The 23,264-nt window shown below is 52.2% G+C and overlaps 1 protein-coding gene across 8 annotated transcripts in view; it reads right to left on the reverse strand.

The window, feature by feature from the left end:
* NPRL3 (NPR3 like, GATOR1 complex subunit) overlaps positions 1–23,264 on the reverse strand; it is a 53,130-nt gene that overhangs the window by 2,199 nt on the left and 27,667 nt on the right. For all 8 annotated transcript variants that reach the window (XM_021675184.2, XM_021675180.2, XM_021675185.2 and 5 more), the window contains 6 exons: positions 22,955–23,036; positions 10,187–10,324; positions 9,191–9,347; positions 4,136–4,242; positions 3,504–3,633; positions 624–813 (listed from right to left, as the gene is read on the reverse strand). In XM_021675184.2, coding sequence (XP_021530859.1) covers positions 624–813; positions 3,504–3,633; positions 4,136–4,242; positions 9,191–9,347; positions 10,187–10,324; positions 22,955–23,036 — 804 coding nt within the window. The remainder of the gene's footprint in view (positions 1–623; positions 814–3,503; positions 3,634–4,135; positions 4,243–9,190; positions 9,348–10,186; positions 10,325–22,954; positions 23,037–23,264) is intronic.

Below are 23,264 nucleotides of genomic sequence, written 5' to 3' on the forward strand. Positions count from 1 at the left end.
AATGGGTAGTCTCCCCTCTGGGGGCAACTTCAAGCGACCAAAACAGAGGTGTAATGTATACCCCACACATACCCCAAGGTGAGCCTGGCCATCTTGTCCCTCACCCACGATGGAGGACAAAGCACCCCAGGCAGGCAGGGTCCTCACATGAAGCATGAAACCTACAGCCAGACCTCAGCCAGCAGAGGACTTTCAAAGTCTTCCACCTGCTTCCTTCCCCAAGCCTGAGGACCTGGGACCTGGGAACAGGCTGCTGCTCTCAAGCCACGCTGGCCATGACTGCTCTTCTGGTGGCCCAGAGGGGTCAGCTGTCCCAGTCATGGCGTGGATCCCACAAGGATCCCTGGCTGGGGCACAGATTCCAGCATTGATTTGGTGGGCTGGGAGCTGCTCCTGACTCTAGCAAAACTGCTGAAGAGCCCAGAGGCAGAGCTGCCACCTCAGAGTCATGGTGATGCTAGGAGACAGGAGAGGCGTCTCCCAGGGGACAAGAGGGGCGTGCATGTGCGTGTGCTGCCGTGTGGAGGCCCTTCATCACCCATAGCAGTGCCCATGTGGAGCCTCCTGGGCACCATTCCCAAGCGTCTCCCCTGACTACCAGATTGACGCTCTGGGGACCCTACTTGGGGAGCCGAAGCTGAGGGCGTTGGGCGTGCTGAGGCTGCGACCGCCAACCCGGGCAGTGAAGGGGACATCGTCTTCTCGCAGGCGGGGCTCCTCCTCGCTGGGCGAAGCCATCAGGCAGACATAGGTGTGCAGCTGGATGAGGAGCCGGCGCTGCAGCATCCATACCACCATCTGGATGAGCTGGGTCTGTGGGTGGCAGCAGGTGAGGCTGGGCCCCATCCCTACTCCAACCCTTTCGTGGGGGATCAGGGAGCCACAGCCCTAGACATGGCCACATCATACTCCCTGTGCTGACTCCCAGGCAGAAAGGCCCTCTCCTCAGAAAGGGAGCCCCCAGCTGCCAGCCAGCTCTGCAAGGCCAGCTCACCCTCCCGGGAAGGGAGAGGGTCTGTGGGAACATCTGGATCACACCTGGGCTGCCCAGTGTCTGGCTGAGGAGCAGGACCTGAGATGTGGAGGTCCCTGTGACCCCTTCTCTGAGTAAACCCCCCACACTGTGCTGCTGCAGCTGCCCTCTGCCTTCTCTCTCCTTCAGTCCACTGGCCCTGCAGTTGGACCCAGCCAGGCAGTCTACCTCCAGACAAGCCCAGACACTGTTTAGAAACAGGCTGTGAGCAGGTGGTCTGAGAGCAAAAAGTCCTCTCCTTGGATACCTGAAAGTCTACCCTGAGCACAAGAGTGGAGCCACACTGTGCTTGGGGGTGGAGCCCCCCACCCTGCTGCCCCAACCCTGAGAAGGCAAGTCCCGGCTGGGCCCTCCAGTGTCTCTGCGTTAGCAGGTAGGGCTGACAGTGAGGAGCCTTGTGCCGGGTAGAGTCCAGTCCCTGTGAGAAAGCACTGCCCAGACACAAATGCTGAGCAGCGAGCAGTGTGACACAGCATCAGTGTCATCAGATACACATCTGTCTACTCATCTCTGAGAGGGTCCACAAGGAGCTGCTGGCCAGAGTCACCTCCTGGGAGGGGGCTGGGGAACTGGGGATGGGAATGGGGGATATACCCCAGGCAACTAAGAAGACCTGTCAAAAGGACTGCAAGATATCCAGATTTTATGTGAATTTAATAAATAAAAGAGGGGGCTGGCACAGCAGCTCATGCCTATAATCCCAGCACTTTGGGAGGCTGAAGCAGGTAGATTATCTGAGGTCAGGAGTTCGAGACCAGCCTTGCCAACATGGTGAAGCCCCATCTCTACTAAAAATATAAAAATTAGCCAGGCATGGTGGGAGGCGCCTGTAATCTCAACTACTCAAGGAGGCTGAGGCAGGACAATCATTGGAACCCGGGAGGCAGAGGTTGCAGTAAGCCAAGATCATGCCACTGCAATTCAGCCTAGACAAGAGAGCAAGTTTCTATATCAAAACAATAAAAAATAATAATAAAGCTGAGCACAGTAGCTCACGCCTGCAATGCCAGCACTTTGAGAGGATGAGGCAGGTGGATCACCTGAGGTCAGGAGTCCGAGACCAGCCTGGCCAACACAGTGAAACACCGTCTATATAAAAAATTAGCCAGGTGTGGTGATGGGCACCTGTAATCCCAGCTACTTGGGAGGCTGAGGCAAGAGATCACTTGAACTCGGGAGGCGGAGGTTGCAGTGAGCAAAGATTGTGCCATTGCACTCCACCCTGGAGTGCAATCAAAAATGAAATAATAAATAAATATATTTTTAAAAAATGAAACAGAGGGGCTTCCCAGCACTGGAGCCCAGGCAGAACCTGGGCCCCTTGACAAGGCCTGGAGCAACCACTCAGTCATGGCCTGGAAAAGCCACCCCAAGGGAAGCTTCTGGGATGGGCGCACCAGCAGGTCCTCCCCAGCTCTGCCCTGGGAGGAGGGGTGCAGGGAGTGCTTTTCATTCAGCAGGTACAACCTGGCTCAGCTCCCAGAAACCAAGGGCTCCATGAATACCGCCCTGAGAACTCTCTTAGGTTTGGCGTCTAAAGCAGCTGAAAAACCAGAATCTTATTCACAATTTGAGAATGGAAAGGGTTTGACTTTACGAACTGGTTTTACCTAATAAATCTGGCACTTATTCAGTCAAATACTGTTGAAAACAATGACTTGAGAACGCCCAGCTTGTCTGTCTCTGATACCTGTCCTATCTGGCCCTGCCTTGGGTCTCTGCCCAGAACTCAGTGGAGGGAAGGGTGGCGAAGCCTCGTTGGCTCCTGTCAAAGCCACCTGCAGCCCACGGCTGTGACACCTGCAGCCCACATGGGAGGCCACTGGCCCTGCTAGATGCACCAGTTCATCCCACAGACCTGCAAGAGGCTTCCTATCCCCTGCACTCCTAGCTTCCAACCTGCCTGCCTGTGGCCCGGACCCAGACCCACGAGGGTCCTCTCTAGGCTCTCTTGGATGAGGAGATTCTGGGGACTAGTGGCCCCGGAACTCATACCCACAGACCCTGTGGCCACCTGAACCACGGCAGGGAGTGAAGGCAGAAGCTAAACTCTCTCAGAGGGTCAGGCCCTGGCCCAGTGAAAACACAGCTACCTTTGCACCCTCGTCTATAGGAAGTCCCCAGACCCAAAGGGGTACAATGCAGGTCTGTAGGCCCAAAGAGGTAAGCACTCTCCTGCCAAGCTCAACTCAGTTCTAACCCTAAAAACTGCCTGCCACAGCAAGGGTGGGCTCTATGGGGAGGGGATGACTGCCCAAGTGTTGGGTCACTGGCCAAGTATCTGCAGATGGCCCAGCAGCTGCCTTTTGGGCCACGCTGGGCACATAGCACTTGCATGGCAAGCCCCTAAAACCAAGGGGAAGCAGGTGCCAGTGCTGAGGGCTCTCAGATCAGAACCAACAGCAAGGCAGGTAGTGCCCGATCCACTACCCATCTACCACTCTGGGCTCACTGAGCTTCTGTGACTCACCTCCTGCACAGCGGGGGCCAGGGGATTCCTAAATTCTGACAAGGAGATCGGCAAGGAGAACTTGGCAAGGACGGACGGCAGGTCATGAGATGGGAACTGGTGGGAGAACTGCTCGGCCAGCGGGGAGTACCTGGAGGCAGGAGAGCATGCCAGTGAGTGCAGCAGACCCCCCACTGTGTTCTCAACACTGGCCTCTGTGGGCAGCAGGCAAGCACGGCATGGCAGGTGGGCCGGGACAGTGAGACGAGGAAAAAACTGTGTGACTGACACAGCAGAGCCAGGCAGGCCTCCAGGTGGACAGAGCCTGGGCACTTCCCCTTGAGCAGCAGCAGGAGCCAAGGGCACAGTTCACCCTGCATCTCACCTCTGATCCCTCAGGGTGGATTAGGAGAGCCAGCCTGGAGGAGGTGGCCCAGCACAGGGGGACAAAGGAGAGCCATGCAGCACAGAGCCGGGCTAGAACTGGGACCTGGGCACACTGGAGGCTGGAGTCAGGCTGAAGTTGGAGCCTGGCCTTGGGGCTTCCACAGCCTTTGGTGCCTGGCCAATGCAGAGAACATCACGTGGAGGGCCTTGCCGGCCTCACCCCTTCCCACTCAGGGCTCCAGGCTCTGGCAGCCGGCAGTACTCACAGACACACACTGGCGTTGGGAGACAGCATGTAGACGTTGTTTTCACACAGTGGGTAGATGATGATGGCCTTGCCCCAGTACACCAGATGAGCTGCAAGCTGGAACACCTGCAGGCAGAGGGGAAGCTGCAAGGACCATGCCTGAGGCTGGCCTACTGGGAGCTGTCAGAAGCTCTCTGGGTGGCCATGGCCTGGAGAAACTGGCCCCAGGCTCGTGCAGCACCCACTTGGTGGCTATGGCCCGAAACTTCCTCCCTAACGTGGAACAGCACCTTCCCTACCTCCCACCAGGATGTGGAGCACAGCCAGCACATGGCACTTTCTGTGAGCAATGGCCTTTTTTTTTTCTTTGAGACCGAGTCTTGCCCTGTCGCCCAGGCTGGAGTGTAGTGGTGCAATCTCAGCTCACTGCGGCCTCTGCCTCCCAGATTCAAGCAATTCTCCTGCCTCAGCCTCCTGAGTAGTCGGGATTAGAGGCTTGCGCCACCATGCTCGGCTAATTTTTGTTTTAGTAGAGACGAAGTTTCACCATGTTGGCCAGGCTGGTCTTGAACTCCTTACCTCAAGTGATCCACCTGCCTCGGCCTCCCAAAGTGCTGGGATTGCAGGCGAGGGCCACCGCACCCGGCCACAATGGCTTTCTTTTTTTTGAGACAGAGTCTTGCTCTTTCACCAGGCACCAGGCTGGAGTGCAGTGGTGCAATCTCAGCTCCCCGTAACCTCCGCCTCCCGGCTTCAAGTGATTCTCCTGCCTCAGCCTCCCAAGTAGCTGGGACTACAGGCACGTGCCACACACCCAACTAATTTTTGTATTTTAGTAGAGACAGGGTTTCGCTATGTTGGCCAGGATGGTCTTGATCTCTTGACCTTGTGATCGGCCTGCCTCGGCCTCCCAAAGCACTGGGATTGCAGGCATGAGCCCCGTGCCTGGCCTGCAATGGCCTTTTTATCACAGCTCCCTGTGCTGTTTGGTGCCACCGTTTCCCCATCCTGTGCTGTCTTGACTCCCACTGAAGAATAGTGGTCTCAGGCCACAAGCATGGGAATGTCTAGGGTGCTGGGAACACAGGGTTAGCCCAGCTGGGCAGGGGGGCTCAGCTGGATGTCCTGGCAGAGGCACAGCCCTCCCAACACACCCTAAAACCCCAGTATGGCCTTGGCCCATTGATGGGTGTGGAGTCACTCAGCATGATACCCCTGCATACCCAAAGGCCCCGGGCCTGCCCCCATGTGCCCCACCTCCCAGCTTTGCTCTTGTGGACGCTTGAACACCAGGAGACACAGACAAACACACCCAAAACCCCTTCCAGAGGAAACCTCAGGCCTGAGGTCTGAGAGCACAGCACCACAGCCCTTCATGAAACAGTACGTGAAATCCTGAGCACCCGCACTTCTGCCTCTGCATCACCCCGGGATACCACTCCCCTCTCTTGGCAGGTAGCCCTCTGTGGGGGCGAGCCACCCCTGCCTGGACATAGTGCTGCCCGGCTGCTGAGGACACATATACCTCAACTCAGAAAACAGGGCCTCCAGACTGACTGCAGTGGCTCATGCCTGTAATCCAGCACTTTGGGAGGCCAAGGCAGGACAACTGCTTGAAACTAGCAGTTCGAGACCAGCCTGGGCAGTATAGTGAGACCCTCATCCCTACCAGAATTCATCCTGCCTCTTCAAACTGCCAGTACCTCTTGGCTTGGGGCCACATCACTCCACTCTGCCTCTGCGGTCACATCGCTGCTGCTGCTACCTCATATCCTCTGCCTCCCTCTTAAAAGGGCCTTAGGGGTTACACTTAGGGCTCAACAGGATCATCTTCCTATCTCAAGATCTTAAACTGAGCAACATCTCCAAAGTCTCATGAGTTCACATGCGTAAGTTCTGCGGATTAGGATGTATTATATGTCTGTGGAGCCATTATTCAGCTGACCCCAACTAACGTGAAGCATGATCCTAATTTTTGTATTACAAAATAAAATTTTGGAAGGACGGACAGAAGGGATGGACAGGATAAATAGACAGACAGATGGAAAAAACAGACAGACGGACAGATAGATAGAAAGAAAAAAAACCTGGAGGGATCTAAGTTGCCTGTGCGACATGGGATTGTGGGAACTTTTTGTGTCTACGATTTGTGTAGTGTTTGAAGTTTTTTAACATGAATTTTATCATGACAAACCCAACATTTACTTATAGATTCTCTCTGGATTGATACAAACATGAAGATTTTTATTTTATGAGACTGGGTCTTGCTCTGTTACCCAAGCTAGAGTGTGTGCAACCATAACTCACTGCAGCCTCAAATACCAGGGCTCAAGTGCTCCTCCCAGCCTCAGCCTCCTAAGTAGCTGGGACCACGGGCACATGCCACCATGCCAGGCTAATTATGGAATTTGTTGTAGTGGCAGGGTCTTCCTATGTTGCCCAGGCTGGTTGTAACCTCCTGGGCTTAGGCAATCCTCCTACCTCATCCTCCCAAAGTGCTGGATTATAGGCATGTGTCATTGCACCTAGCCACAGGAGGGACTTTAAACCATCTGGTGACATTCACACCTAAGGCATATGCTCCCCAGGGGGCCATCTCCAGGAAACCCAGTGACCCACCAGGGCTGGGGCCCCAGGGGCTTCCGCACCACCACACCAGCAAAGCCCTGCTGACCTGCAACAGGGATAGCAGGGAAGGGGTACAGACAGAAGGCAACAATAACAAACAGCCTTCCCCAGTCAAGGCCAAGGCAGGGAAGTGAAGGGGACATCAAAGGGACATCAAAGCTTCGTCCAAGGAGACTCTGACAGCAAGGGTGAGAGGCACAGTGTCCAGGACAAACTCCCGCCAGACAGCCTCAGGAGAGACCAGGCACAGTTCCTTTCAAAAGCTCAACACAGGACCTGTCAACAGCCACAGGCATTTACCATGTGGCCAGTGCTCATCAGGACATGAAGGGTCACTGACTCCCTCACTCTGCAGGGGTGTATGGAGCGATGAGTTCATTTAAAATTCTGTGTCTTGGCCAGGTGCAATGGTTCACATTGTAATCCCAGATACACCTGTAATCCCAGAACTTTGGGAGGCCAAGGTGGGCGGATCACCTGAGGTCAGGAGTTGGAGACCAGCCTAACCAACATGGAGAAACCCCATTTCTACCAAAAATATAAAAAATTAACCAGGTGTGGTGGCACATGCCTGTAATCCCAGCTACTTGGGAGGCTGAGGTAGGAGAATCACTTAAACCTGGGAGGCAGAGGTTGCAGTGAGCCAAGATTGCACCATTGCACTCCAACCTGGGCAACAAGAGTGAAACTCTGTCTCAAAAACAAAACAAAAAAAATTCTGTGTCTCCTGGATGCTATGAATTCTGTGTCTCCTGGATGCTATGAAGGTAGGCAGGACATGGTCTTTACAGGGTCCTGTCCAGCCCATGAAATCCAAAGGCACAGCTGGGCATGGTAGCTTACGCCTGTAATCCCAGCACCTAGGGAGACTGAGGTGTGATGATGATGACTGCTTGAGTCCAGGAGTTTGACGCCAGCCAGGACAACATACAGAGACCTCGTCTCTACCAAAAAAAAAAAAAAAAAAAAAAAGTAGCCAGGCGCATACTGTAGTCCCAGCTACTTGGGACAATGCTTGAGCCTGGGTGAACTATAATGGCACCACTGCATGCCAACCTGGGAGACAGAGCAAGGCCCTGTCTCAGAAAAGAAAAAAGAAATGCAAAGGCACAATGTGGCAAGTACTTTCACAGAGGATGGATAAAGGGTCCTGGGATACACAGGAGGGAGAGATGCTCCCTCTCAAAGACAGAAACTAAAAAGGCTGCTTTCGGGGAAACGTGGCCTGAGAGGCCTTGTTGGACAAGTTCCCATAGCGTGCTAAGAAGCAAAGACCTGCTTCACAGGCCAAAAGAACATGCCTCACCCCCGTGTTCCTCAGCAGCCCGCCTGGGGTTTCCTGTGCCAGGCCTCTGCTGCCCCCTAGTGACTATGCTGTGCACACCACCACCAGATGAGGGCGCCACCCACAGGCACCGCCTGCTCCCACCCTCAAGCAGTAATTGAATGGTCCAGTGGCCCTAGGCCACTCCCACATGGCTAGCAGACACAGCTGACCCCATGGCCTGTTGGCCACCCACCAGCAGCCCCTGTTTCTCATTTCTCTCTGTGCTTTTCTTTTTTCTTTGGAAACAGAGTTGCCCAGGCTGGATGGAGTGCAGTGGCACAATCTCAGCTTACTGCAACCTCTGCCTCCCAGGCTCAAGTGACCCTCCCACCTCATACCCCAAAGTAGATGGGACTTCAAGCATGCACCCCCATGCCCAGCTAATATTTTTGTATTTTTTCTAGAGACGGGGTTTTGCCATGTTGCCCAGGCTGGTCTCAAACTCCTGGGCTCAAGCGCTCTGCCTGCTTTGGCCTCCTTAAATGCCAGGATGACAGGCATGAGCCACCATGCCCAGCCCTCCCTGTACTTTTCCTCCCATACTCCAACCAGATCCACAGACAAGGCTGAGGGGCCCTCCACCTATTCAGAAAGGGCAGCCCTCTGCAAGGACAGGCCCATAAGCATGTGGCTCAGCAAGGAAGTGGCATCTTGCATAGAATGCACAGGTCAACACGTGCACATAACGGGGGTAAGGCTACCAGGTTAGGTCTTTGTTCTGCACACGGGAGGGCCCTGTGTCCAAGCTTCATATGCTTGTTCATGCCCCACTGTGAGACCCCCATGACCCTACCCGCTCCAGCCCTGCCCACACCCTAGCTCTGGTGTCTCGACCTCCAGGACTAGGAGCACCTCAGTCCTTTCTCTTACAAACTCGCCTTACCTCCCTCAGACAGAAGAAGAAGTCAGTCCCATGGCTCACAAAGCAAGCCCTGAACCCAGGTATGACTCAGATGCCAAAAACTCCAGTCATCCCAGTAACTGGCAACACCCCATGGTGGGCTGTGCTGCGCTCTCAGCTGGAAGGAGCCCCTGTGGATGCAGCATGGCAGGCGGCCTGGCTTTCCTGATGCCCCAGCACCTGCCACATGCCACCCATCCGGGCCCCCAGAGCTATACCTGCAGCAAGGCCAGGTCCGCATCCTGGGCTAGCTGCTGCAGGTTCTTCACAGCAGATGTGGTCTTGATCACCCGCACTAGGGCAGGGGAACAGTCGATAGGAAGCTCACTCAGCAAGGACTTCTCGTCACTGAGCAGCAGCAGGGCGTGGTACGGGCTGAAAAACAGTAACCTGTCACGGAACACAAAGTGCAGGGTCCCCTGCACAGGTATGCACTTGAGACACAAACGTGCAGCTGGAGCCCCCCAGCCCTCAACTGCAGAGAGAAGAGCCAAGAGAGGGATCAGACAGAAGGGCAGTGGTATGTTCGAAGGCCTTCACAGAATCTGCCTAGGATTGCCCAGGCACAGTGGCTCATGTCTGTAATCCCAGCACTTTGGCAGGCTGAGGTTTGTGGGTCACTTGAGGTCAAGATATCGAGACCACTCTGGCCAACATGCTGAAACACCATCTCTACTAAAAATACAAAAATTATCCAGGTGTGGTTGCACCCATCTGGCATCCCAGCTACTTGGGAGGCTGAGGCAGGAGAATCCCTTGAGCCTGGGAGGCGGAGGCTGCAGTGAGGTGAGATCGCACCATTGCACTCCAGATTGGGTGATAAGAGTGAAACTCTGTTTCATAAAAAAAGAAAGTAACTGAGATTCCACAATTGCTGACCGAAATGCAGAAGGCTGGGGCGGAGGCAACACCATCAAGATGAAGTCCCTCCAGCCATCCAGCCTCCCCCAGGACACTCGGCCCCACATCCAGGCTGCCCCCAGGCCTGAGGTGGTGCCAGCAGGGCCCAGGAGAAACCTGGAATTGGTCATTTCTGGACACAAGTGAACACAAAACTGTGTTTTGACTTCTACAAACAGCAGAGCCCCACCCGCCAGCTTCCGCAGCAGGAAAAGGAAAGAGAATTTGGGGAACAAATTAAATGGTAAAATCTCAGGCAGAAGCTAACTGGAAGGGCCTTGACAGCGAGTGAGCACATGGAGCTGGGCACTCACCGGATGGCTTTCAGGCTCCGTTCGATGGCTTCTGGGGGGATCAGGCTAGAGGCCGCATAGTGGATCTTGTGGGGCAGGCAGAAGCTCACCTCCAGCCAGCTGTTGATGTGAAGCCGAACCACGCCCGACGTGCACAGGCTGCAGAGAGTGGGCGCTGTTACCATGGACACTGTCCACCGATTCACACAAACTTCCCAACCACGCGCACAGATCAGAAAACATCCTGCACTACAGTGCTGATTCTCCTGCTGTTTGGAGGAAACTGCAGGTGGAGACCTGGGCAAGAGAGCATTTCTTAAGATCTCATTATGTTTACGAAAAGAAAATATGGCCAGGTGTGGTGGCTCATGCCTGCAATCCCAACACTTTGAGAGGCCAAAGTGGGAGGATCACTCAAGAGCCCAGGAGTTCAAGACCACCCTGGGCATAGTGAGACATCCCCCCCCAACCTTTTTTTCTGAGACGGAATCTTGCTCTGTCACCCAGGCTGGAGTGGAGTACAGTGGCATGATCTTGGCTCATGGCAACCGCCGCTTCCTGGCTTCAAGTGATTCTCCTGCTCAGTCTCCCAAGTAGCTGGGATTATAGGTGCCCGCCACTGTGCCAGCTAATTTTTGTATTTTTAGTGAGACAGGATTTCACCATCTTAGTCAGGCTGGTCTCGAACTCCTAACCTCATGATCCACCTGCCTCAGCCTCCCAAAGTGCTGGGATTACAGGTATGAGCCACTGTGCCCGGCGAGACCTACTCGAAAGGCCATCCTGGCCAACATGGTGAAATCCTGTCTCTACTAAAAATACAAAAATTAGCCAGGAGTGGTGGTGTGTGCCTGCAGTCCCAGCTACTTGGGAGGCTGAGGCAGGAGAATTGTTTGAATCTGGGAGGCGGAGGTTCCAACGTGAGCCAAGATCATACCACTGCATTCCAGCCTGGAGACAGAGTGAGACTCTGCCTTAAAAAAAAAAAAAAAAGAATTGCTCGTGCCCAGGAGTTTGAGGAGGTCAAGAATGCAGTGAGCCATAACTGCACCACTGCACTTCATCTAAGTGACAGAGCAAGACCCTGTCTCCAAAAACAAAACTAAACGAAAAAACAAGAAAAAGAGAAAGAAAGAAAAGAAAAGAAAATGTGTAAAAAAAAAAGAAAATGTGTTACGAATACATGCAAAAAAAAAAAAAAAATCAGCTGGGGCTGGGCGTGGTGGCTCACACCTGTCATCCCAGCACTTTGGGAGGCCAAGGCAGGCAGACCACAAGAGGTCAGGAGTGCAAGACCAGCCTAACCAATATAGTGAAACCCATCTCTACCAAAAATACAAAAATTAGCCGGGCGTAGTGGCGCATGCCTGTAATTTCAGCTACTCTGCTGAGGCAAGAGAATTGCTTTGAAGTCGGGTGGCAGAGGTTGCAGTGAGCTGAGATCGTGCCATTGCATTCCAGTCTGGGAGACAGAGTGAGACTCCATCTCAAAAAAAAAAAAGCCAGGCACGGTGGCTCACACCTATAATCCTAGCACTTTGAGAGGCCAAGGTGGGTGGATCACTTGAGGTTAGGAGTTTGAGACTAGCCTGACCAACATGGTGAAACCCTGTCTCTACTAAAAATACAAAAATTAGCCGGGCATGGTGGTGGGCACCTGTAATCCCAGATACTTGGGAGGCTGAGGCAGGAGAATGGCTTGAACCCAGGAGGCGGAGGTTGCAGTGAGCTGAGATCACACCATTGCACTCCAGCCTGGATAAGAGCAGAAACTCCGTCTCCAAAAAAAAAAAAAAAAGGCTGGGCACAGTGGCTTACACTTGGGAGGCCGAGGTGGGTGGATCACTTGAAGTCAAGAGTTCAACACTAGCCTGGCCAACGTGGCAAAACCCCGTTTCTCCTAAAAATACAAAATATGGCTCACGCCTGTAATTGCAGCACTTTAGGAGACCAAGGCAGGTGGATCACAAGGTCAACAGATCGAGACCATCCTGACATGGTGAAACCCTGTCTCTACTAAAAAATACAAAAATTAGCTGGGTGTGGTGGTATGCGCTTGTAGGCCCAGCTACTCGGGAGACTGAGGGGAAGACTCACTTGAACCAGGAGGCAGAGGTTGCAGTGAGCCAAAATTGTGCCACTGTACTCTGGCCTAGTGTCAGGGCGAGACCCTGTCTCAAAAAAAAAAAAAAAAAATTAGCCAGGCGTGGTGGTGTGCATCTGTAATCCCAGCTACTCAGGAGGCTGAGGCACAAGAATCCCTTGAACCCAGGAGTGGAGGTTGCAGTAAGCTGAGATCATGCCGCTGTACTCCAGCCTGGGCAACAGGGCAAGACACTGTCTCAAAAAGAAAAAGAAAAGAAAGAAAGAAATCTATTTCTGGCCAGCCCTGGAATCTATAGTCCAACCAGACTGCTAGGGCTTGAGAAAAGCCCTAGGTCTGTCCTGGAGGCTCAGTGCAATAGAGACACTCTAACTCAGGCCCCTGCCCTTCCAGAGCCCTGGCAGACATCCCACACCCAGAGTACATCCTCCCTGTGATGGGCCTGCCCTGCACACCTGATGAAGACTAGTCACAGGTGCACAGCCAGGCAGAGCAGTGCCTGTCTCAGAGGGAGAAGAGGGCAGGGAAGGAGTGCCAAGTCCTCCCAGAGCATTCCAGTGGTGAGAAGCACACAGTGCCCACCTCCCTGCACTCTGCAGATGCCTACAGCACCCCAGTGGCAGTGTGTGTGGACAACAAGTGGTCACCACAAGCCAACTGTCCAAGCCAACCCCAACACTTCACTACCATGGAAAACCTTTCACTCAACATTATCTCAGTAATGGCAACTTAATTCTTTCGGGTCTTAAACCTTGCTCAGGCCAAACATAGCAACACCATCCCAGATTCCTTATTTCTTTCACATCCCGCTTCAAACCATCAGCAAATCCCATCTGCTCCATCTGCAGGGATGTCCAAAATCCAGGCCTTCTCAGCATCACCAGGCCCGAGCCACCCAGGGCACTGACCCCTCTGTCTACCCCCTCCCCATGTCCCACCTGGGCAATCCCAGCCATGGCCCTGCAACACCCACGTTGCTCTGACCTCACTTCCTGTGCCCACTCAGGTCCAGATGTGCTCAGGACCCTGGCATTTGCCCTTGGCCATGAACTCTCTGCAGACACCCCAAGGCTCCTTTACTCCATCAGTCTCCACTCAAATATCACATTCTCAGTGAAGCATCCCTGACCCCAGCCCCACTGGCACTCCAACTCCTTACCTGCTGCCTAATGCTGTCTCCCCAGCCAGCACTCACTCTTGAGGAGGGAGGCTTGTGGGTTTCATTCTCCGCTCTCTACACGTTGTAAAATGTGTCAGGCACATGGGGCGGAGCTGCATTTCCTGAACGAAGCCAAGGGACACACTGCCCTCCCTGTGCGCACTATCTGTCCTAGGAAGCCCTGCCACAAGAACAGGCTACACAGTGCGGATGCAGTCCCCATGTCATCCCCTGGGGGAACCACACAAAACGAGGAAGGAGTTTTCAGCAGGAGCTTCTGAAACTCCGTGATGGACAAGCCAGCGCCCCCACCCAGCTCCTCCGCTCACCACAAAGCCCCCTTGCTGAGAGCCAGCTGCACTTATTCTGTGACACAGAGGAGACGCAACCGCTCAAGCAAAGCTGTCTGTGGCTGGGCTTCACTGCATCCCCGGGGCTCCAGGCACCAGTGGTGGGATCTCCACCCACTCTGTTAAGGCCTGGCCACTTGGAGTGGCCAGCACCTTCCTTGTGTCCTGCACAGGGAACGCAGCCTGTAAAGTCTCATGATGACACCAGTTCTAAAACAGGAGCAAAACGCACCAAGTTCTTCTCCAAAGCGCCCATTTCTTTTTTTTTTTTTTTTTTTTTTTTTTTTGAGACGGAGTTTCGCTCTTGATACCCAGGCTGGAGTGCAATGGCGCGATCTCGGCTCACCGCAACCTCCGCCTCCTGGGTTCAGGCAATTCTCCTGCCTCAGCCTCCTGAGTAGCTGGGATTACAGGCACACGCCACCGTGCCCAGCTAATTTTTTGTATTAGTAGAGACGGGGTTTCACCATGTTGACCAGGATGGTCTCGATCTCTTGACCTCGTGATCCACCTGCCTCGGCCTCCCAAAGTGCTGGGATTACAGGCTTGAGCCACCGCGCCCGGCCCAAAGCGCCCATTTCTACAGCACCTCCTCCATCCCATTTCCTCTGTTCACTGCCCCGTCGCCCAGGAGAGCAGCCAAGTTGTGCTTTTCCCATCACCCCCTGACCCTATTTCGCTATTCTCAGCTCCCAGTTGGCAGGAGAGGCCAACACGCCCCCATCCGGCTAAGTCTAGGAGGCTTGGCCAGACTTCTGCCTGCCCCAGGCCAGAAGGTACAAAGGGACCCTCAGACATCTCTCAGAACATATCAACATGGAGTGCTGAGAGAATACCGTGACGAGAGGCAGCCCCACGGCCCTAAGGTCCCACAGGAGGGCACCCCACTCAGCTTCCTCCAGAACTGAGTGCTGACCAAGTATGTCTGAGCAGACAGAGGTTCCCAGAACCTTGCCTCTTTGGTCAGGGTCTTTGCAGGGTGAAAAACTCACATCAAACCTGAGAACTGCCCCAGCCTCTAAGGAATTAAAGATCACATCCGGAGAGGTTTGCCCAGGGTACCCAGGTTAGTTACTCTACTTGAGTGAGCAACAGTTAGGATCTTGGTACCCATATGCGACAGGGAAGAAAGGGCAAGCAAGAGGTGGCCCCACACACTGTGCTGTCACCATCTGGGTCAGAAAGGGAGGCCGCTGGAAATAAAAGCCCTTTTTTTTTCTTTTTTCTGAGACAGGTTCTCACTGTTATCCAGGCTGGAGTGCAGTGGCACCACCTAGGCTCACTGTAGCCTCAATCTCTCAGGCTCAAGAAAGCCTCCTGAGTAGCTGGGACTACAGATATGCACCACAATGCTCGGGTCATTTTTTGTGTTTTTTGGTAGAAATGGGGTCTCCCTATATTGCCCAGGCTGGTCTCAAACTCCTGGGCTCAAGTGATCCTCCCACCTCGGCTTTTCAAAGTGCTGGGATTACGGGCGTGAGCCACCGCATCCATCCAAGGCCTTTCTGTTTCTGTGCTATTTAGGATGCAGCTCAACTGGCTGTTGGGACATCACAGAATCAGAATACTGAGGCTCCGGTCGTTCCAAATCTAGCTGTCTTTGCTTCGCCTAGGAGCACAGTGAGGCCTTATGCTCAGTGACAACCACCTGGCGTGCTGTGACTCTCAGCACCAGTTTCGGGACTTGGAGTGCAGCAGAAAGGAAAACAACTTGACTGCTCTGCACGTTGTGGGCTTCACTCAGCGGCATCAAGAAAGATACATGATTGGCCAGAAGAGGTGGCTCATGCCTGTAATCCCAACACTCTGGGATCCAAGGTGGGCGGATCACTTGAGGTCAGGAGTTCAGGACCAGCCTGGCCAACACGGTGAAACCTCATCTCTACTAAAACTACAAAAACTTCCCAGACATAGTGGCACATGCCTATAATCCCAGCAACTTGGGAGGCTGAGTCAGGAGAATCGCTTGAACCCGGAAGGCGGAGGTTGCAGTGATCCGAGATCATGTCATTGCACTCCAGCCTGAGTGATAAAGCAAGACCCTGTCTCAAAAAAAATTGAAATTAAAATTAAAAAAAGAAAGACACGTAATTGTAAGCAAATTGTATGGAGCATTAGAAACTGGAGAGAGTTTTAGGAAAAGGAACAGGGCCTTGGAACAAACCTCATGGAAAGCCAGGAATGTGCCAGCTATGGGTGTGAGAGAAATGAGCGCATGAGGGAGAACACATTAAGGTTCTTTTTTTTTATTTTATTTTATTAGGGTGAGAAGGAATGAATGGGGCGGGAGAAAAACACGGTGGTGGGAAATCACATCAAGGTTCTTATAGTGCCTTCCCAGCTTGGTCGCATCTGCTGCCCTCACCATGTCTTCTGTCCTCGGAGCCGCGGTCATGCCGTCTGGCTTGTACACTGGCATGGGGCCCTCTCCTCTGACAGAGATGCGCTACGTTGGTTCCTCTAATTTCCATGTGAACTCTGCTCCATTTTCCCAAGCATCTGCTCACCCACCTGCTGTTTTCTCCCTCACAGCACTGCACTGAGGCCAGTGTTCTTTATGAACTAACCCAGCTCCCTGGAGCGGAGACAAGTGCTGCCACCAGGAGCGCCCCAAGGGCCATGGGCAGACCTGGGCAAATTCCCTGAACACGTCAGAGGGATGGCTGCACTGAAAATGTGCCAGCGCAACCTCTAGCCTATAAATCCCCCGTGACAAGAGGGTAACCTAGGAGCTGCACTGAAGTCTGTTAAGAGGAGGGAAGAGAAAGTTTGTCCCTGATTTTAAGCCTGCAACTTTAAGACAAGAGCCGTCAGCAAAAGTAGGGTTTGGGCCCTGAAAGGTTTCCTGCTGAGCTTGTACTTCTATTTGCAAGGTGTTCAATGGTTTGGCCTGAAAACACTATAGAGGAAAACACTCAAGGCTTATCCAGCCCCCCACACGATTCTGGGCCAGCCAAGAAGGCCCAGCCCAGTCTGTGACAGGAGATAGGTGCCCCTGCCCAAGCCCTGCATCCTGACGATGACTGTGCACAGGGGAATGGCTGGCCTTCAAACACGCTCTCGCTGTTCATCTCCAACACGGAAATGTGCACAAGCTTATTCTAGTCCCCTCAGATTTTAGCATCTGAGAAAGCATCCATTCCTAACCTTAGAACTGGACAGGATCTGTGAAGCTGTCCCACACACCTCTGCACCCTCTGGTCCCACAGATAGGCCTGGCTTCCTGCTGTAAGTAGTGGGATGCTGCATAACCCAAAAGATCCATGTGGGTTCTAAAAGGCCTACCTTGAAATTTCAAATGAAAGTTTATATACAGGTGTGTTTTTTTTTTTTTTTTTTTTTTTTTTGAGACGGAGTCTCGCTCTTGTTACCCAGGCTGGAGTGCAATGGCGCGATCTCGGCTCACCGCAACCTCCGCCTCCTGGGTTCAGGCAATTCTCCTGCCTCAGCCTCCTGAGTAGCTGGGATTACAGGCACGCGTCACCGTGCCCAGCTAATTTTTTTGTATTAGTAGAGACGGGGTTTCACAGTGTTGACCAGGATGGTCTCGATCTCTTGACCTCGTGATCCACCCGCCTCGGCCTCCCAAAGTGCTGGGATTACAGGCTTGAGCCACCGCGCCCGGCCCTATATACAGGTGTGTTTTTATGGAAACAGGGACTACAAGTCTCAGGATAGTAACAGAGGGTCCATGGGCCCAACCCTGCTCTCAGCAGTTTGCAGTGCAAGGCTCCACACCAAGTACCGCCTATCCGGCCAGGCCCCAGACAGCGCTCTCCACCACAGGTCCTGTTAACTCAGAGAACCATTCAACAAATCACTTCTTCACACTCCATGAATCTACACCTCTGTTATTTCCACCCACACATCCCATCAACCCCTAGCCGATGGGCTGTGCTCCTCCACAGGCTGGGTGTAGGGGCTGTGTTGCAGAAAGTGAAGAGACATCCCTGCCCTCCTGCGGGACACAACCCCATGGTCCTATGAATGAGTGACATGCTGTCAATGAGGCCACTGGGCTCCACAGGGAGACACAAGTGCTAGGTGTGGCACAAGTGTTGGGGTGGCCTCCTGAGGGATTCACATTTCCAGCCTATATTCATAGCCATGAGGTCCCAGAGGACAGGACGACCAGGCTATTCAGCCACACCGCAACCCCAGCATTAATTAAAATAGCAATTGGGGCCCGGGCACAGTGGTTCACGCCTATAACCCCAGCACTTGGGGAGCCTAAGGTGGGTAGGTTGCTTGACTTCAGGAGTTCAAGATGAGCCAGGGCAACATGGCGAAACTCCATTTCTAAAAAAAAATACAAAAACCAATCAGATGTGGTGGTACGCACGTATAGTCCTAGCTGCTCGGAAGGCCGAGATAAGAGGATCACCAGAGCCTGGGAGGCAGATGTTTCACTGAGCCAAGATTGTGACACTGCACTCCAGCCTGGCAACAGAGTGAGACTCTGCCTCAAATTAACTTAAAAAAAAAAAAAAAAGCAACCAGGAATAATTCTCTTGAGAAATCCCACCCCAACCTCCAACCTCATTAAGTCTCACAGCTTCTGATCTTTCAGTTCTGTTCTGAGATTTTCCCAGATGTGACAGGAAGTCACCATCAGGAGAAAGGGGGCTCTGTGTCCTATGTCAGCTCATCAGTAATGGAAACTCAGTCTCCTCTTCTTAGTGGAGAAGAGTGAGCAGCAGCAGACCAGGCCCTCAAGGCCAACCACAGACCTGGTGGGATGAGGACAGAGGAGAGGCCACAGGCCAGAGGGGCTGCTGGGTGGCTGCAGAGCCATGCCAGTGACAGACAGGGATGGAGTACAGGGAGGATACTAATGCCTGGACTCCTGTCAGAGAAGCACAGCTCCCAGCATCCCTGGGGCAAGCTCCAGGACCCAAGACTGTTAGGGTAGGAGTTTGCCAGGAGGAAATATGATCCTGGGCACTAACAAACAGAATGCGTAGGTCAGGGGAAGAATGCTAAGTGCTGAACCACCGCTTAGGAGCCTTTTTCACCAAAACTCAAATTCCTGTCCTCCTTTAAACTAATATCCACTAGGTGGCACTGGGTTGCCTCAAGTTCTGAGATCCTCTTGAGGCCCGAAGATCATACAACAGGCACTCCAAGGTCTTGTCTCCTTTCAACTTCCCAGCACAATTCAAACCTAAGAAATCATAGTCCATTCTTCCTTTAGAAATATAGAGTTGGCCGGGGGCAGTGGCTCACACCTGTAATCCTAGCACTTCGGGAGGCCAAGGTGGGTGGATTTCCTGAGCTCGGGAGTTCAAGACCAGCCTCGGCAACAGGGCAAAACCCCGTCTTTTTATTAAAAAAAAAAAAGAAAGAAAGAAAGAAAAAGAAATATAAAGTCAATGCCTTGTTTTTTAATTTAAAAAATTCCTAAGAGACAGGGTCTCACTATGTTGCTGGGACCGACACAGAGCACTAGAAGCTCAAACTCGTGGACTCAAGTGATCACCCAACCTTGGCCTCTCCTGTTTGCTGGGATTACAGGCACACACCACCAGACCACTTTGGTTTTTAATTCCAAGTTAGCCTGATTTTTGCTTGTAATCTAATCCTGTTGAGGCACACACTCAGAATAAGAGAACAATTTCCAAGGAAGAGATTGGATACCAGGCAATTCAAGACCAAGCGGTAGTAATTCTCTCAACACAGAGAAAACATTAGTGTGATAACAAGGAATAAAAGACAGGGTCAGACTACATGACCACAAAGGTCCCATTCTCCAACACAGAAGGGGCCAGAAAACAAAGCAATCACCTGGCAAGGGCTGCAGTCCTCTCATACCTGGGAGGCTCAGATCCCAGGGTCACCAAGAAAAAAACAAATACTAGTTACAACTTATGTCACAAAAGACAAATCACTCTCCTGTATTTAAGGACTTATATTTCCCAAAAGAAGAATGAACAAGGGATCTGAGCAGAGAGCTCACAGAAAAGACAGGCGGTTCAAACGTGAAGAGATGCATCAATGCAATACAGTAAAGCTACAAAGAGACACTATTCCCCACCTATTATTCTGGTTAAAATCCAAAATTTCATGAGACTCAGTGTTGGCAAAGCTGGGGGTAAGAGGCATCTCGTGTGCTGCTAGCGGGAGTACAGACAGAGGTACAAACCCCTGAGAAGGAAACACAACATTACAAATGCCATTTTCTCCATTTGTAATGCTTTTTTTTTTTTTTTAAAGACAGGGTTTCACCATGTTGGTCAGGCTGGTCTTGAACTCCCAACCTCAGGTGATCCGCCCGCCTCGGCCTCCCAGAGTGCTGGGATTACAGGCGTGAGCCACCGCGCCCGGCCCGTAATGCTCTTAGGAATTTATCTGATAGATACAGAGGCGCACGTACAAAATAACACAGGTAAATGGTTAGCACTGGAGGGCTGAAACCAATTCAATGATGGGGGCAGTTGAGGCTAACTGGGCAGCCAAAGAAAGAATTAAAAAGTCTTTTTTTTTTTTTGATATGGGCTCTTGCCATGTTGCCCAGGCCAGAGTACAGTGTACAACCATGGCTCACGGTAATCTTGATTTCCTAGGCTCAAGGGATCCTCCCACCTCAGCCTCCTGAGTAGGTGGGACTACAAGCCTGTGCCACCACTCAGATATTTTAAAAATTTTTTTGTAGAAATGGGGGTCTAACATTGTTGCCTAGGCTGATCTTGAACTTCTGACCTTAAGCAATCCGCCCGCCTTGGCCTCCCAAAGTGCTGTGATTACAGGCGTGAGCTACCACGCCCAGCCTGCTTGTCCACATTTAATAGAGGTGATGCTCAGCCAATATAAACAGAACAATGAGGTATCCTCAAGGCTTGCTGCCCTCAAACATTCAGTGTCACAAACTCCAACTCCTTCAGAGTGAGGAGGAGAAAACTGGCCCCAGCTCTACCCACTGAGCCTCAATTTCCTCATGAGTGAAGTGGGGTCAGTGACATCCATTCGGTGGCTCAACCTGTAATCCTAGCACTTTGGGAGCCCGAGGCAGGCAGATAATGAGGTCAGGAGTTCGAGACCAGCCTGACCAATATGAAGAAACCCCGTCTCTACTAAAAATACAAAAACTTAGCTCAGTGTGGTGGTGTGCATCTATAATCCCAACTACTCAGGAGGCTGAGGCAGAAGAATGGCTTGAACCCAGGAGGCAGAGGTTGCACTGAGCCAAGATTGTGCCACTGCACTCCAGCCTGGGTGACGGAACAAGACTCCATCTCAAAAAAAAATAAATAAATCGGCCGGGCGCGGTGGCTCACGCCTATAATCCCAGCACTTTGGGAGGCAGAGGCGGGTGGATCACGAGGTCAAGAGATCGAGACCATGCCGGTCAACATGGTGAAACCCCGTCTCTACTAATACAAAAAATTAGCTGGGCATGGTGGTGTGTGCCTGTAATCCCAGCTACTCAGGAGGCTGAGGCAGGAGAATTGTCTGAACCCAGGAGGCGGAGGTTGCGGTGAGCCGAGATCGCGCCATTGCACTCCAGCCTGGGTAACAAGAGCGAAACTCCGTCTCAAAAAAAATAAATAAAATAAAAATAAATAAATAAATAAATAACCACTTTCAGTCTCTCATATATAATTTCAGGCTCATTTTCTGTTTTAAGAAGAGCCTGGGGATGGTGGTTCTAGCAGAGTGCATGCTACTCAGCAGAGGCTGGCATTTTAAAAATGGCCACCAGCTGGGCACGGTGGCTCATGCCTATAATCCCAGCACTTCGGGAGGCCGGGGCGGGCAGATCACCTGAGTGTGGAAGTTGGAGACCAGCTTGACCATCATGAGAGAAACCCCACCTCTACAAAAAATATAAAATTAGCCGGGCATGCTGGTGCATGCCTGTAATCCCAGCTACACAGGAGACTGAGACAGGAAAATCGCTTTAACCTGGGAGGCGGAGGTTGCAGTGAGCCGAGATTGTGCCATTGCACTCCAGCATAGTTAGCAAGAGTAAAACTCCGTCTCAAAAAAAAGAAAAAGAAAAAGAAAAAAGAAATAAAAAACAGCCACCAAGGTCACTGCTTTCAAGAGCAGCCACATGACCATCCCTTCCCAGTCCTCTCCTGCCCCAACCTCAGGAAACCCTGAAGCTCACACCACAGGAGAACAGTGGTCAGTTCCAGGGAGCCCTACCTGTTGATGCTGCTCCTCAGGCCCAGACAGGCTGGCCCATGAGAAGGTTAATAAGCACACTTGTGTAAAGAAAGCTGCCCAGCTGCCAAGGCAAGCGGCACAAGCTGTCCCAGTATAATAAATAACTGCTTACTTAGTTTTAGCAATGATACAAATATATTAGGAATAATGACATCATCAATTATATAATCAATCTTATTAAATCATGATTCTTTATTAATCTTTGCTTTAGTATTATAGCGTAGAATCATTTTAGTCTTATAGTATAAACAATCGGGTGAAATATAATTAAGAACTGAAGGGATATCGTGAGAAGTGATCAGGAGGCGAGAGTGAGAGCCTTGCGGCAGCGCCAGCGCCTGGGAAGGTGCCTGTTACTTAGCAGGCAGGCCTTCTGGTAACGCCGGTGCTCGGGAAGGCGCCAGATACTTAGCAGGCCGTGAAGGGAGTTTCCCTTTCACTGGGGGAGTTCAGGGAACACTCTGCTCTGCCTGACTCTTGAGGAAAGCCTGACATTAGCCAGGCCAGCCTGCAGACATCTAGGGGCTTAAATGCATCTCTGTGATGCTGTGCTCCGATGGTCACCATCCTTGTCCACCTTCGTGTTCCACTTTCTCACCCGGTGCTCTTTTTAAGTTCTTAGAAGTTGTGAGAAGAAAGAATAGAGGAACCCTAAAAGCCTTTGATCTTTCTGGTAAGTGCATGGAAAGATGCTGGCGTATGTGCCTCCCCTCCTTGCAGCGGCTACCTGAAAGGGAGGGGCCCCTGTACTGTAAGCATGTGATTTGCTTGACCCTATCAATCACGTCAGATAATTCACTCTCCTTACCCTGCCCCCTGCCTTGTAAATAATCAATAGCACGTCCAGGCGTTCAGGGCCAATACTGGACTCCGCGCCTTGGTAGTAGTGACCCCCCAGGCCCAGCTGAATTCTTCTCTCTGTGCCTTGTGTCTTTCTTTCCTGTGATCTATCATCTCCACACACAAAAGAACACCCACTAGACCCTGCACACACCCACCTGTCTTACCTGTCGTAAGCTTCCTTGAGGTCCCTGGCCAGCTTGCACTTGGGCAGGATGTGATGGAATGGGGACTGAGGACCTTCATTTCCTACAAGAATCACAACATAAGATTTGCAGCTCTCAAAGTAAGGAAACTTTTCTTTTTGAGAAGGAGTTTCGCTCTTTTCTGCCCAGGCTGGAGTGCAATGGCATGATCTCAGGTCACTGAAACCTTCGCCTCCCAGGTTCAAGCAATTCTCCTGCCCCAGCCTCCCAAGTAGCTGGGATTACAGGAGAGGGCCACCACACCTGGCTAATTTTGCATTTTTAGTAGAGA

This window comes from Aotus nancymaae, unplaced genomic scaffold (assembly GCF_030222135.1).
Source record: "Aotus nancymaae isolate 86718 unplaced genomic scaffold, 86718_ANA_hifiasm-v0.15.2.pri h1tg000049l, whole genome shotgun sequence".
Taxonomy (NCBI): Eukaryota; Metazoa; Chordata; class Mammalia; order Primates; family Aotidae; genus Aotus; species Aotus nancymaae.